This window comes from Mobula hypostoma, chromosome 20 (genome assembly GCF_963921235.1).
Source record: "Mobula hypostoma chromosome 20, sMobHyp1.1, whole genome shotgun sequence".
In the NCBI taxonomy this organism is placed as follows: Eukaryota; Metazoa; Chordata; class Chondrichthyes; order Myliobatiformes; family Myliobatidae; genus Mobula; species Mobula hypostoma.
The window spans coordinates 1,322,352-1,336,330 of NC_086116.1; the positions used below are offsets into that span (position 1 = coordinate 1,322,352).

The 13,979-nt window shown below is 49.1% G+C and overlaps 1 protein-coding gene across 1 annotated transcript in view; it reads right to left on the reverse strand.

The window, feature by feature from the left end:
* LOC134359584 (dynein axonemal heavy chain 3-like) overlaps positions 1 to 13,979 on the reverse strand; it is a 542,314-nt gene that overhangs the window by 206,178 nt on the left and 322,157 nt on the right. Inside the window, exons 39-41 of the mRNA XM_063073083.1 lie at positions 8,795 to 8,908; positions 8,540 to 8,689; positions 2,997 to 3,173 (exon numbers count right to left, since the gene is read on the reverse strand). Of these exons, the coding sequence (XP_062929153.1) occupies positions 2,997 to 3,173; positions 8,540 to 8,689; positions 8,795 to 8,908 (441 nt within the window). The remainder of the gene's footprint in view (positions 1 to 2,996; positions 3,174 to 8,539; positions 8,690 to 8,794; positions 8,909 to 13,979) is intronic.

A 13,979-nucleotide genomic window follows, 5' to 3' on the forward strand; every position in this document is an offset into this window, starting at 1 on the left:
ATTTTTTTGTTAGTCAGAGTGTCAAAGATTAAGGAAGAAGGCAGGAGAATGGGGTTGAGAGGGATAATAAATCAGTCGTGATGGAATGGCGGAGCAGACTTGACAGCCCAAGTGGTGTGATTCTGCTCCTGTGTCTCATCTTATGGTCATTCTTCCACGTTCCAGGGAAAAAGTCCTAACCTATTCGACCTTTCCCTATAACTCAGGTCCTCATACCTTGCAACATCCTTGTAAATTTTCTCTGTACTCTTTCAATCTTATTGATATCTGGGAGGAGAAGATGGTGGCGTGTCGCAACTCGCAGCGGCCACTCCGGTGGTGATGTCTGTTATTTGTCAAGTAGGGTGCCATGCACAATCCTGATTTGATGGAGACAGACATGAGAGCACGGAGGAACATCTGGTGAAACTTCTGAAATGCCTGTTTTGCTGCCACTGCTACTGTGTGATCCAGAATCTCTGGAGGGGAAGGTCCCGAGTCCTCGGCTTTGCTTGTTGCTCGGCGGCCGGGGCGGGGTCAAAACTCTTGGCAGAGATGGTGCTCAGTGCTCGGTGTTGGAGGGCTGGTTGGAGGGGCTGGTCGGAGGGGCTGGTCGGAGGGGCTGGTTGGAGGGGCTGGTCGGAGGGGCTGGTCGGAGGGGCTGGTTGGAGGGGCTGGTCGGAGGGGCTGGTCGGAGGGGCTGGTTGGAGGGGCTGGTCGGAGGGGCTGGTCGGAGGGGCTGGTTGGAGGGGCTGGTCGGAGGGGCTGGTTGGAGGGGCTGGTTGGAGGGGCTGGTTGGAGGGGCTGGTCGGAGGGGCTGGTCGGAGGGGCTGGTTGGAGGGGCTGGTCGGAGGCTCGAGGTTTTCAGACGGACTCAGAGTCGGCTGTGGTCGGGTGCTTCCAATGCATCGGCAAGTTTGCGGCACTTGGAGTTCATGGCAGGGAGTGTTTCTCCCTTCTACCGTCTACGTGAGATGATGGGCCATCGGGACCTGAGACCTTTTTTTACGTGGTTTTGTGGTTTTGTCAGTTTTAGTCTTGGTTTGTCCTGTGTTTCTGTGATATCTTTCTGGAGGAATATTGTATCGTTTTTTAATGCATACATTTCTAAATGAAAATAAACGAGGACCGAGTGTCCTCATAATCTAATAATCTAATCTTTCCTGCTTAGGGTGACAGGTGAAATTTATAAGGGGAACTTGAGGTGAAGCCTGCACTCAGAGGTGTTGAGTGTGTGGAATGAGCTGCCAGGGGAGGTGGTGGATGTGGTTTCAGTTTTAACATCTAGAAGTTTGAATAGGTCCAGGAATGAGAGAGGTACAGAGGGCTATGGTGCAGGTGCAGGTAGGTGGGACAAGGCAGAAGACTATGGTGCAGGTGCAGGTAGGTGGGACGAGGCAGAAGACTATGGTGCAGGTGCAGGTAGGTGGGACGAGGCAGAAGACTATGGTGCAGGTGCAGGTAGGTGGGACGAGGCAGAAGACTATGGTGCAGGTGCAGGTAGGTGGGACGAGGCAGAAGACTATGGTGCAGGTGCAGGTAGGTGGGACGAGGCAGAAGACTATGGTGCAGGTGCAGGTAGGTGGGACGAGGCAGAAGACTATGGAGCAGGTGCAGGTGGGAAGAGGCAGAAGACTATGGAGCAGGTGCAGGTGGGAAGAGGCAGAAGACTATGGAGCAAGTGCAGGTAGGTGGGACGAGGCAGAAGACTATGGTGCAGGTGCAGGTAGGTGGGACGAGGCAGAAGACTATGGTGCAGGTGCAGGTAGGTGGGACGAGGCAGAAGACTATGGTGCAGGTGCAGGTAGGTGGGACGAGGCAGAAGACTATGGAGCAGGTGCAGGTAGGTGGGACGAGGCAGAAGACTATGGTGCAGTTGCAGGTAGGTGGGGCGAGGCAGAAGACTATGGTGCAGGTGCAGGTAGGTGGGACGAGGCAGAAGACTATGGAGCAGGTGCAGGTGGGAAGAGGCAGAAGACTATGGAGCAGGTGCAGGTGGGAAGAGGCAGAAGACTATGGAGCAAGTGCAGGTAGGTGGGACGAGGCAGAAGACTATGGTGCAGGTGCAGGTAGGTGGGACGAGGCAGAAGACTATGGTGCAGGTGCAGGTAGGTGGGACGAGGCAGAAGACTATGGTGCAGGTGCAGGTAGGTGGGACGAGGCAGAAGACTATGGAGCAGGTGCAGGTGGGAAGAGGCAGAAGACTATGGAGCAGGTGCAGGTGGGAAGAGGCAGAAGACTATGGAGCAGTTGCAGGTAGGTGGGGCGAGGCAGAAGACTATGGTGCAAGTGCAGGTAGGTGGGACGAGGCAGAAGACTATGGTGCAGGTGCAGGTAGGTGGGACGAGGCAGAAGACTATGGTGCAGGTGCAGGTAGGTGGGACGAGGCAGAAGACTATGGAGCAGGTGCAGGTAGGTGGGACGAGGCAGAAGACTATGGTGCAGTTGCAGGTAGGTGGGACGAGGCAGAAGACTATGGTGCAGGTGCAGGTAGGTGGGACGAGGCAGAAGACTATGGAGCAGGTGCAGGTGGGAAGAGGCAGAAGACTATGGAGCAGGTGCAGGTGGGAAGAGGCAGAAGACTATGGAGCAAGTGCAGGTAGGTGGGACGAGGCAGAAGACTATGGTGCAGGTGCAGGTAGGTGGGACGAGGCAGAAGACTATGGTGCAGGTGCAGGTAGGTGGGACGAGGCAGAAGACTATGGTGCAGGTGCAGGTAGGTGGGACGAGGCAGAAGACTATGGAGCAGGTGCAGGTAGGTGGGACGAGGCAGAAGACTATGGTGCAGTTGCAGGTAGGTGGGGCGAGGCAGAAGACTATGGTGCAGTTGCAGGTAGGTGGGACAAGGCAGAAGACTATGGTGCAGGTGCAGGTAGGTGGGACGAGGCAGAAGACCACTTTGGCATGGACTGGTTGGGCTGAAGGGCCTCTTTCTGTGTGGTCGTACTCTTGACTCTTGGGGGTTATGGAGGAGGTAGAGCAGGGTGGGGTTACGGTGCTGTCACCCTTAAGCTTACATTCTGCAGCTCAGCCATGTCTGTGATTTCATCGTAGGCCCTCTCTCCGCTGCCATTCCTGGCCATGTAATCACCGAAGAAGAGAAGGCGCATATCGTCGTCACTGATGTCTCTCGCGATACCCATGTGGTGGAATATGTTGTTGATTTTCTCCCTGAATTGCGTCTGTACCACGTTCTGAGGGGGAGAAAGCAACTTCAATACAACTGTCCAGAAACACGAGTCCAGCGCGGCCTTAGCGGGATTTGGGAACCACGAGCCCAGCCACGGACTTAGCGGGATTTGGGAACCACGAGCCCAGCTATGGATCTAGTGGGATTGGTGGTGGCCAGCATGCACTAAGAAATGGTTTTGTGGAAGGAGGGAGCTCCTGTCTGTAGTGTCCCACCCTCACTTCATGGATACATGGACAGTGGTGGGAAGAGTGATGGGGTGGAAGGAACAAGTAGTTTTAAAAGTGGGGATGAAAACAAACTTCTGTCATGGTGAGACCTCCCCAAACAGCTTAAAGGATAGAGATTCTGCAGATGCTGTAAATCTTGAGTCCTGATGAAAGGTCTTGGCCTGAAGCATTGACTGTTTATTCATCTCCATAGAAGCTGCCTGACGTGTTGAGACCTTTCAGCATTTTGTGGGTGTTGCTTAAGTTACTGAAGGATCGGCTAAAGTTACGAATGAAAGACTGGCAGGTTACAGACATCTCCATCACTGTCTCTCCACAATAATTTCCCTATTAGAACAACTGTGTTGAATCCCCAGACGGCAGGAACCCTCCCAGCATAAGACACAGGAGCAGCATCAGGCCATTCGGCCATTGAGTCTGCTCTGCCATTCCATCATGGCTGATTTATTATCCCTCTCAACCCCATTCTCCTGCCTTCTCTCCATATCCTTTGTGGCCCTTACCAGTGAAGAACCTATCAACCTTTGTTTTAAACGACTTAGCCTCCATGACCATCTGTGATAAGGAATTCCACAGATTTACCACCCTCTTTCTAAAGGACTTTCTCCTTATCTCCGTTCTAAGGGGAAATCCTTCTACTCTGTGACTATGCCTCTGGTGTTAGACTCCCCCACTACAGGAAACATTCTTTCCACATCCACTCTTGCCCTTTGAATGAGACCCCCCCCCTCAATCTTCCAAACACCAGTGAGTACAGGCCCAGAGCCATCAAACATTCCTCATACATTAACCCTTTTCTTCCTGGGTCATTCTTGTGACCTCTTCTGGACCCTCTCCAACACTGACACATCCTTTCTGCTGTGTACATACATCTACTGATGCTTCTGGACACATCTTCAGTGATGTTCCTGGAATCATCGGGTGTTTTGGGTCTTTCAACATTATACACCCTCCTCCAGGTGACCCAGCCGCGGCTGATCAGACCCCACCTTGTGTCCAGATGGCTAGCTACTTATGACTCCATGGCTCCCCTCTTTTGAGCCACAGCCATCTTGAGACCCTCTCTGCCGCATCGGTGGTACTGCGGATGGCTCTCCTCTTCCTCTCTCCCTCGATGCTCAAAATGCTGAAGGCTGTAACTAAAGAACGGGCTACGAATCCCCTACAACCACCCTCCACTGGGATACTGACAATAATTGTTGTCACGGCTTGCAGCTTCCTATCAACCCCTCCCTTCGCCGTTGCCTCCAGAATTTGGTTAACATCTTCATCAAACTGCTTCCACAGTGAAGTCATGTTAGCTGCAGGCCATTTGATCCGCCTCCTGTTAGACTTCATGTTAGAGGGATTAGTTTGCAACACTTGGAGGTTCCGGGCACTATAGGGTGACTCCGGGCCTGGCCCCTCCTTCGTCTCACCAGGTTGGACACCTGCGCATTGTGCTGCTCCTGCTCCCGCCAAACACTTCATCTTCGCTTGGTGGATCTTCAAACCACGATCGTTCTTGCAGATTTTGCCACATGCACACTGCTTCCTCATCGTCGTTTGTTCATTGCCTGGGTCTGATGTCGTTGTGTTCATCCGACTGGGGTGCTCATCCTCCCCCCCTCTCGGGCACCCCTGGGGGTATTTTTTCCCTAGATTCTTCTTAGATAAAGGACTCAAAACTGCTCACAATACTCCAAGTGCAGCCTGACTAATAGCTTATCAATCCTCAACATTACATCATTGCTTTTATATTCTAGTCCTCTTAAAATAAATGCTAACGTTCTTTCCAGACTGGGACCGCTCTTACTGCCGCTGGGTCCTACCGCCCGTCTGATTCCCCCACTACCCTCTTTCCTCCCTGCGACTCCCAACCTTCCCTCTACCCCTCATCACCCCTCCATTCCTCTGATCCCTCATCCTCCCCTAATCCCCCTCTCCCTGAACATCCCAACCCCCCTCTCCCTCCTGAGACATCCCACTCTTTACCCTCCTCCGACCCCAGCCCAAACCCTTGCCGTGTCTTCACCATCCCCTCTGACCTTCCCCTCTCTGAGGCAGAACGTTCTGTCCTTAGCAAGGGCCTCACTTCTGTCCCCCTCAGTCCACACCTCAGTGAATTCTGTGCCCGCCATGACGCTGAACTCTTCTTCCGTCACCTACGTCTCCCAGCCTACTTCTTTGGCAAGGATTCCCCTCCCCCTACTGATGACCCCTTCTCCCGTCTTCAACCCTCCTCCTCCTCCTGGACACTCCGCCCGGTCCTTCTACCTGCACTTGATCTTTTTATCTCCAACTGTCGCCGAGACATCAACCGTCTCAACTTCACCACTCCTCTTTCCTGCTCCAACCTCACTTCCTCTGAACGCACTGCCCTCCACTCTCTCCGCACTAATCCCAACCTCACCATCAAAGCTGCAGACAAAGGTGGTGCCGTAGTAGTCTGGCGGACGGACCTCTACCTCACTGAGGCCAAATGGCAGCTCTCTGACACCACCTCTTACTTACCCCTGGATCAGGACCCCACCAAAAAACATCAAACCATTGTCTCCCGCACCATCACCGCCCTTATCAACTCCGGAGACCTTCCATCCTCAGCCACTAAACTCATTATTCCCACACCCCGTACTGCTCGGTTTTACCTCCTCCCCAAGATCCACAAGCCTGACTGTCCTGGTAGACCCATAGTTTCTGCCTGCTCCTGTCCCACCGAACTTGTATCTGTCTACCTGGATTCCATTCTGTCACCCATAGTTCAGTCTCTCCCCACCTACATCCGGGATACATCCCATGCCCTCCACCTCTTCAACAACTTCCAGTTCTCTGGTCCCAACTGCTTCATTTTCACTATGGATCCCTATACACCTCCATTCCCCATCAAGAAGGCCTCAAAGCCCTCCGCTACTTTCTGGATAATAGACCTCACCAGTTCCCCACCACCACTACCCTCCTCCGGTTGGCGGAACTGATTCTCACACTCAATAACTTCTCTTTTGGCTCTTCCCATTTTCTTCAGACCAAGGGTGTAGCTATGGGAACTCGCATGGGACCCAGCTATGCCTGCCTCTTCGTTGGTTATGTGGAACAGTCTGTGCTCCAAACCTATTCTGGTACTGCTCCCCAACTTTTCCTTCGGTACATTGACGACTATATTGGTGCTGCTTCCTGCACCCATGCTGAGCTCGTCAATTTTATCGACTTTACTTCAAACTTTCACCCAGCCCTCAAATTCACTTGGTCTATCTTGGACACTTCTCTCCCCTTTCTCGATCTCTCGGTCTCCATCTCTGGAGACAGACTGTCCATTGACATCTTCTACAAGCCCACTGACTCTCATAACTACCTCAACTATACCTCTTCCCACCCCGCCACATGCAAAAATGCCATTCCCTATTCCCAGTTCCTCCGTCTCCGCCGCATCTGCTCCCAGGATGAGGTTTTCCGTTCCAGGACATCTCAAATGTCCTCTTTCTTTAAGGATCGTGGTTTCCCTTCTGCTGTCAGCAATGATACCCTCACCCGCATCTCCTCCATTTCCCGCACTTCGGCTCTCACCCCATCCTCCCGCCACCACAACAAGGACAGAGTTCCCCTTGTCCTCACCTACCACCCCACCAGCCTCCGGATCCAGCACATTATCCTCTGCAACTTCCACCACCTTCAACAGGACCCCACCACTAAGCACATCATTCCCTCTCCACCCCTCTCCACCTTCTGCAGGGATCGGTCCCTCCGCGACTCCCTGGTCCACATGTTCCTCCCCACGGATCTCCCACCTGGCACTTATCCCTGTAAGCGCAAGTGCTACACCTGTCCCTACACCTCCTCTCTTGCCACCATTCAGGGCCCCAAACAGTCCTTCCAGGTGAGGCAACACTTCACTTGTGAGTCTGTTGGGGTCATCTATTGCATCCGGTGCTCCCGATGTGGCCTCCTCTACATCGGTGAAACCCAACACAGATTGGGGGACCGCTTCGTCGCGCACCTCCGCTCCGTCCGCCACAACAGACAGGATCTCCCAGTAGCCACCCACTTCAACTCTGCTTCCCACTCCCATTCAGATATGTCCTTACATGGCCTCCTCTACTGCCATGATGAGGCTAAACTCAGGTTGGAGGAGCAACACCTCATATACCGTCTAGGTAGTCTCCAGCCCCTTGGTATGAACATAGAATTCTCCAACTTCCGGTAATTCCCTCCCCCTCCCTTTCCCTATCCCTATTTCACTCTGCTCCCTCCCCCAGCTGCCTACCTCCTCCCTCATGGTTCCTCCTCCTTCTACCACCCATTGTGTTTTCCTCTATTCTTTCTTCACCTTTCCTGCCTATCACCTCCCTGCCTCCCCTCCCCCACCCCTTTATCTTTCCCCTTACTGGTTTTTCTCCTGGAACCTTCCCACCCTCCCCCCACCTTCTTTATAGGGCCTCTGCCCCTTCCCTCTTCAGTCCTGACGAAGGGTTCTGGCCTGAAACGTCGACCGATCTTTTCCACGGATGCTGCCCAACCGGCTGAGTTCCTCCAGCGTGTTGAATGAATGCTAACGTCACATTTGCCTTCCTTCCCAGCAACTCAACCTGCAAGCTAACCATTGGGGAAACTTGCATGGGGGCTCCTAAGTCCCTTTGCGCCTCAGTTTTCTGTATTTTCCCCCTGTTTAGAAAATTGTCCAAGCCTTTATTCCTTCAACCAAAGTGCATGACCATTCACTTCCCTGCACTATATTCCACTTGCCAATTCTTTGCCCATTCTGCTCATCTGTCTAAGTCCTTTTGTACTGCCTGCAAACTTGGCCAAAAAGCCATCAATTCTGTCATCCAAATCATTGACATACGATGTGAAAAGCTGTGGTCCCAACACCTGTCATGGCAGCCAACCAGAAAAGGCCCCCTTTATTCAGACTCTCTGCTTCCTGCCAGTCAGCCAATCTTCCATCATGATTAACTGGAAGAATTTTCTGTTCTGGGGACCTTTTGAAAGTGTTTGGAAGTGGGAAGGGAAGGGAGAAGCTGGAGGAGATGGAGGGAATGTGAAGGGACTGGAGCAGGATCCAAAGGGGAGTGAGGTGGGGGCTATATGAAATTGGAAAGCTCATTGGGCTGTTGTCAACCCAAGGAGAATGGGCACTGCTCCCCCTGCAGTTACAGGAGTACTTCACCTTGACGATTTGGAAGAAGAGCTTTCTGTCCTGGTTGTCAACCAATCGGTCAGAAAAGACACGGTGGACTTCATGAATCCAAAACCTCATCAATTTATGGTCCCCTTTGGTCCCCGGGGGAACACAGTCTGGTTTCAAGAGCAGCAGACCCTGGAGAGACAGTAATAGTGATCTCAACAATGTGGCTCAGCTCACGGGAAGGGAAGAAATCGACAGTAACCTGCCAGGATAATTTCAGTCCTGGCTGTGAATTACCTGGATGACTCTGGAGAAGTCCCTCAGACTGAATATGTAAAGTGACTTGGATGGTGTCGGCAGGAAGTGCTGCACAACTTGCTTGTACGTTTCCATGGTAGCCCAGAGCAAAATCTTCTCAAAGGAAAAGAATGACAGTGTAAACGTTTATAATTGTTGTAACCATTATCCCATTTGGGAAGCATCTGCAGAGGTTTCATCTTAAACCATGTGAGATGTCTCTTTCTACAGCATCACCATGAGAGGGTCTGATACATGGAGTATTGGCTAGGGGATGGGATACTGCGATTCTCACCCAGACGTAGTGCAACACTCCGGTGAGGGGCATGCTGAACTGCACCAGGTCTAGGGGAGCATTAGGGAGCGCCTGGGTGACGCCATCTCTACTCGAGCTCAGTAGGCAGGTAATACTTGCTTATGTATGCTCACTCATGTCTATGCTGAGATGTTCACTGAAGCAACAGGATCATTGCTGAACAGTGAAGGTCCACAACCTGTTTAGAGACAACGGGAACCACTCCCAGATCTCGGGAGTCAGCACTTGGTGAATGTGGCACCAATGATAAGATTCACCTTCACCTTAGTGGAGCCATCAGCTGGCTGAAGTTCAAGATTCATAGTCAGATTTATTTATTACATGTAATTGATATGGAGACATACATTTAAATGTATCATTTGCACTAATGACCAGCAGGCGTAGGAATGTCCTGGGAGAAGCCAACATAGTGTGTTACAATGCTTTGCAGAACACAGAACAGAACTCAACAAACAAGAAACCAACACCAGCCAAACATCTCTCTTTCCTCCGTCCTATACCCCAGGACAGTCCTCCAAACCCAGAGACGAGACTATGGTCCTTCAGGCTTCAGCTATCTGGCTCCCGGCCCAGGTCTGTTCAGAGCGGAAAAGGACCATTTGGAGTTTGTACGTTCAGTGGTCCAACAGGAGAAGCGTTACCTCACACCAATGAGCCACCTGGCCGTCTATTTTTCAGTCACCTCCTGCCCCATTCGTGGCTCCAGCAGGGTTACCTGGAGTTGGGAGCAGATAATGACCCCAAAGCAGAGGGCAGTTCTTTCACTGGTGACCAGGAAGCTGGAGACATTTCACTGAACGTCAGAGCAGAGTCAGGGATCTGATACCTAAACTCAACAGTTTGCTGTGGCTTAGGTCAGCACCTCATTCATGGTCCACACATCGACATGTGCTAGAGCTGGGTGCCACCACAGCCACAGGGTCCAATTTTCAGGAGCCTCTCAAGGCACAGTCATCCTCAACAGTGGAACCCCAGCCCCGCAAGGCTGGGCCCTCAACCCACGACTCTACTCCCTGTACACTCACAACTGCAGGGCCAGGTTCTGCTCTATCGCCATCTACAAGTAGATGGAGTGCTCTGTAGTGGGCCACACCTTAGAGAGCAGGGTAGAGACAGAGAGCTTAGTGACATGACCCCACAACAACAACCTTTCTCTCAATATCAGCAAATAAGAACAAGAGCTTGTCACTGACTTCAGGAAGAAGGCAGTGCACATGCTCCTGTCCAAATTAATGGTGCTGAGATTAAGATGGATGAGGGCTTCAAGTTCCTAGGAGTGAACATCACCAATAGCCTTTCCTCTATAGTCAGGGGTCAGACAGGCAATTCTGTGGATGTGAAAAAGAGTTACGGATAGTAGTTTGCCTCCCAGGTGCCAGGGTCCGTGATGATTCCGAACGTGTCCACAAAATCCTGAAAGGCAGCCAGAAGTCATGGTACCTATTGGTACCAACGACATAAATAGGAAAAGGGAGGAGGTCCTGAAAACAGAATACAGGGTGTTAGTTGAGAAGCAGGACCTCAAGGATAGCAATCTCGGGATCACTGCCACCTGACAGTGAGGACAGGAATAGAATGAGCTGGCAGGTAAATGTGTGGCTGAAGAATTGGAGCAGGGGGCAGGAATTCAGGTTCCTGGATCATTGGGACCTCTTCTGGACCTGCACAAAGGGGATGGGTTGCACTTGAATCTGAGGAGGACCAATATTCTTGTGAGAGCTGTTGGGAGCAGTTTAAGCTAATATGACAGAGGAACGGGAACCAATATGATTGAGCTGAGGATGATCCAGCAGGTTTACAAGTGGATGATGGATGTAACATGAATGTGAGGAAGGACAAGCCAATGATTGGGTACAAATGCAGATTGTACACAGAGGCAAATCTCAAAAAGGTGAAGAAGTCAGAACTGAAGGTGTTGTATTTAATTGTGCCTAGTTTTCGGAATAAGGTGGACAAACTCGTGGAACAATTAGAGAGTGGTCAGTATGATGTTGTGGGCATCACTGAATTGTGGCTGAAAGATTGTCATAGTTGGGAGCTTAACTTCCAAGGACAGACAAGAAGGCATAGGCAGTGGTGTGGCTCTGTTGGTAAGAGATTGAATTACATCTGCAGAAAGAGGTGATATAGAGTCAGAGAATGTCAAATATTTGTAGGTGGAGTTAAGAAACAGCAAGGGTGAAAAAAAACCATTATGGAAATCATATATAGACCTCCAAATAGTAGCCAAGATGTTGGGTTGAGATTGCAAAGAGAGCTGGAAAAGACATGTAATAAGGGTAATGTCACAATTGTAACTGGGACTTCAATATGCAAGGTGATTGGGAAAATCAGGTTGGTGTTAGATCCCAAGAGAGGGAATTTGTTGAATGCCTATGATGGCTTTTTAGAGCAGCTTGTACTTGAACCTACCTAGAAAAAGGCTATCTTAGATTGAGTGTTGTGTAATAAACTAGATTTTCTTAGGGAACTTAACATAAAGGAACCCAACATAAAGGAACCCAACATAAAGGAGCCCTTAGGAGATGGTGATCATAATATGATTGAATTCATACTGAGGAGAAACATAAGTCAGATGTATCAGTATCGCAATGGAATAAAGGGAGTTACAGAGGCATGAGAGAGGAGCTTGCCTAGGTGGATTGGAGGGGGATATTGGTGGGGATATTGGCAGGGATGATGGCAGAGCAGAGATGGCTGAAGTTCCTGGGAATAGTTCACAAGGCACAGGATAGATATGTCCCACAGAAGAAGTTGCTCTCAAATAGCAGGGGTAGGCAACCATGGTTGATAAGGGAAGTTCAGGACTACATAACCACTAAGGGAAGGGCATATAAGGTAGCAAAAGTGAGTGGGAAGTTGGATGATTGAGAAGTTTTTAAAATCCAACAAAAGGCAATTAAAACGGCTATAAGAAGGGAAAAGATGAAATATGAGGACAGACTAGCCGATAGTACAAAGCAGGATACTAGAATTTTTTTTATCAGTTATATAAAGAGTAAAAGGGAGGTGAGAGTTGACCACTGGAAAATAATGCTGGTGATGTAGTAATGGGGGACAAATAAGTGGCAGATGAACCTTGCATCAGCCTTCACTGTGGAAGAGACTAGCAGTGTTGCAGAGGTCCGTGAATGTCAGGGAGCAGGAGTGAGTGACATTGCTATTACAAAGTAAACAGTGCTAGACAAACTGAAATGTCTTAAGGTGAATGAGTCACCTGGACCAGGTGGACTACATCCCAGAGGCCTGAAAGAGGTTGCTGAAGAAGTAACGGATGCATTGGTTATGATCTTTCAAGAATTACTTAATTCTGTCATGGTTTTGGAAGAGTGGAAAATTGCAAATGTCACTCCACTCTTTAAGAAGGGAGAAAAGTAAAAGAAAGGAAATTATAGGCCAGTTTGCCCAACCTCATTGGTTGGGAAAGTGGTGGAGTCCATTACGAAGGATGAACTTTCAGGGTACATGGAACTAATGATAAAATAAGTCAAAGTCAGAATGGTGACTGTAAAGAGTAATCTTGCCTGACAAATCTGTTAGAGTTCTTTGAGGAAATAACAAGCAGGGTGGACAAAGGAGAGGCAGTGGATGTCAGTAACTTGGATTTCCAGAAGGCATTTGATAAGGTGCTGCACATGAGGCTGTTTAAAAAGATAAAATCCCATGGTGTTACAGGAAATATACTGGCATGGATAGAGGAATGGCTGACAGGCAGGAGGCAGCAAGTGGGAATAAAGGGGAACTTTTCTGGTTGGCTGCTGGTGACTAGTGGTGTTCCTCAGGGGTCAATATTGGGACCGCTACTTTTCACATTGTTTGTCAATGACTTGGATAATAGAATTGATGGAATTGATGGCTTTGTGGCAAAGTTAGCAGATGATACAAAGATAGGTGGAGGGGTAGGTAGTGCTGAGGATGTAATGCGTTTGCAGCAGAACTTAGACAAATTGGAAGAATGGGCAAAAAAGAGGCAGATGATATACAGTGTTGGGAAATGTATGATAATGCATTTCCTGATGAATCAGTAATAGAACAAATTATCGCCCTTGAAGATTATGGAATTGAAAAACTTACTGATTTAATCAATGACATTTATGAGACTGGAATAATACCAGAAGAGATGAAAAAATCAGTATTTATCACTCTTCCTAAGAAAGCTGGAGCAATAGAATGTGAATTACATAGGACCATAAGTTTAATGAGTCATATCACCAAGATACTTCTAAGAATTTTGATGACAAGAGCTAAAAGTAAGATACAAGCTGAAATAGGTGAAGAATAATATAGTTTTGTGAAAGACAAAGGTACAAGAAATGCAATATTAATGTTAAGGATACTATCAGAACGAGCTATTCAAGTGCAAAAAGATTTGCTTGTTTGTTTTATTGACTACATGAAAGCATTTGATAAGGTAAAGCACAATAAGTTATTTGAAATATTACAGAAAACTCTAGATCTAGATTCGAAAGACCTCTGCCTAATCAGAAATCTGTACTGGGAACAAACTGCTGCTGTAAGAATAGATGGAGAAGTGAGTCAGTTTATGAAAATCAAGAGAGGTGTTAGACAAGGGTATGTTTTCTCCCCTGATTTATTTAGTGTGTACAGTGAAACAATATGACAAAAAATAAGAGACATCTTGGGAATCAAAGTTGGTGGTGAAAACATCAATGATTTCAGATATGCAGATGACACTGTGTTAATTGCAAGTACGGAGGAAGAACTACAGAACTTAATTGATATAATTGTTGAAGAAAGTGCAAAAAGACAGAATGTATGGTGATATCCAAAAAGAAGGAGAATCCTATCTGCAGGCTGAAAATAAACGGGGAAGACATAAAACAAGTACAGAACTTTTGCTACTTAGGA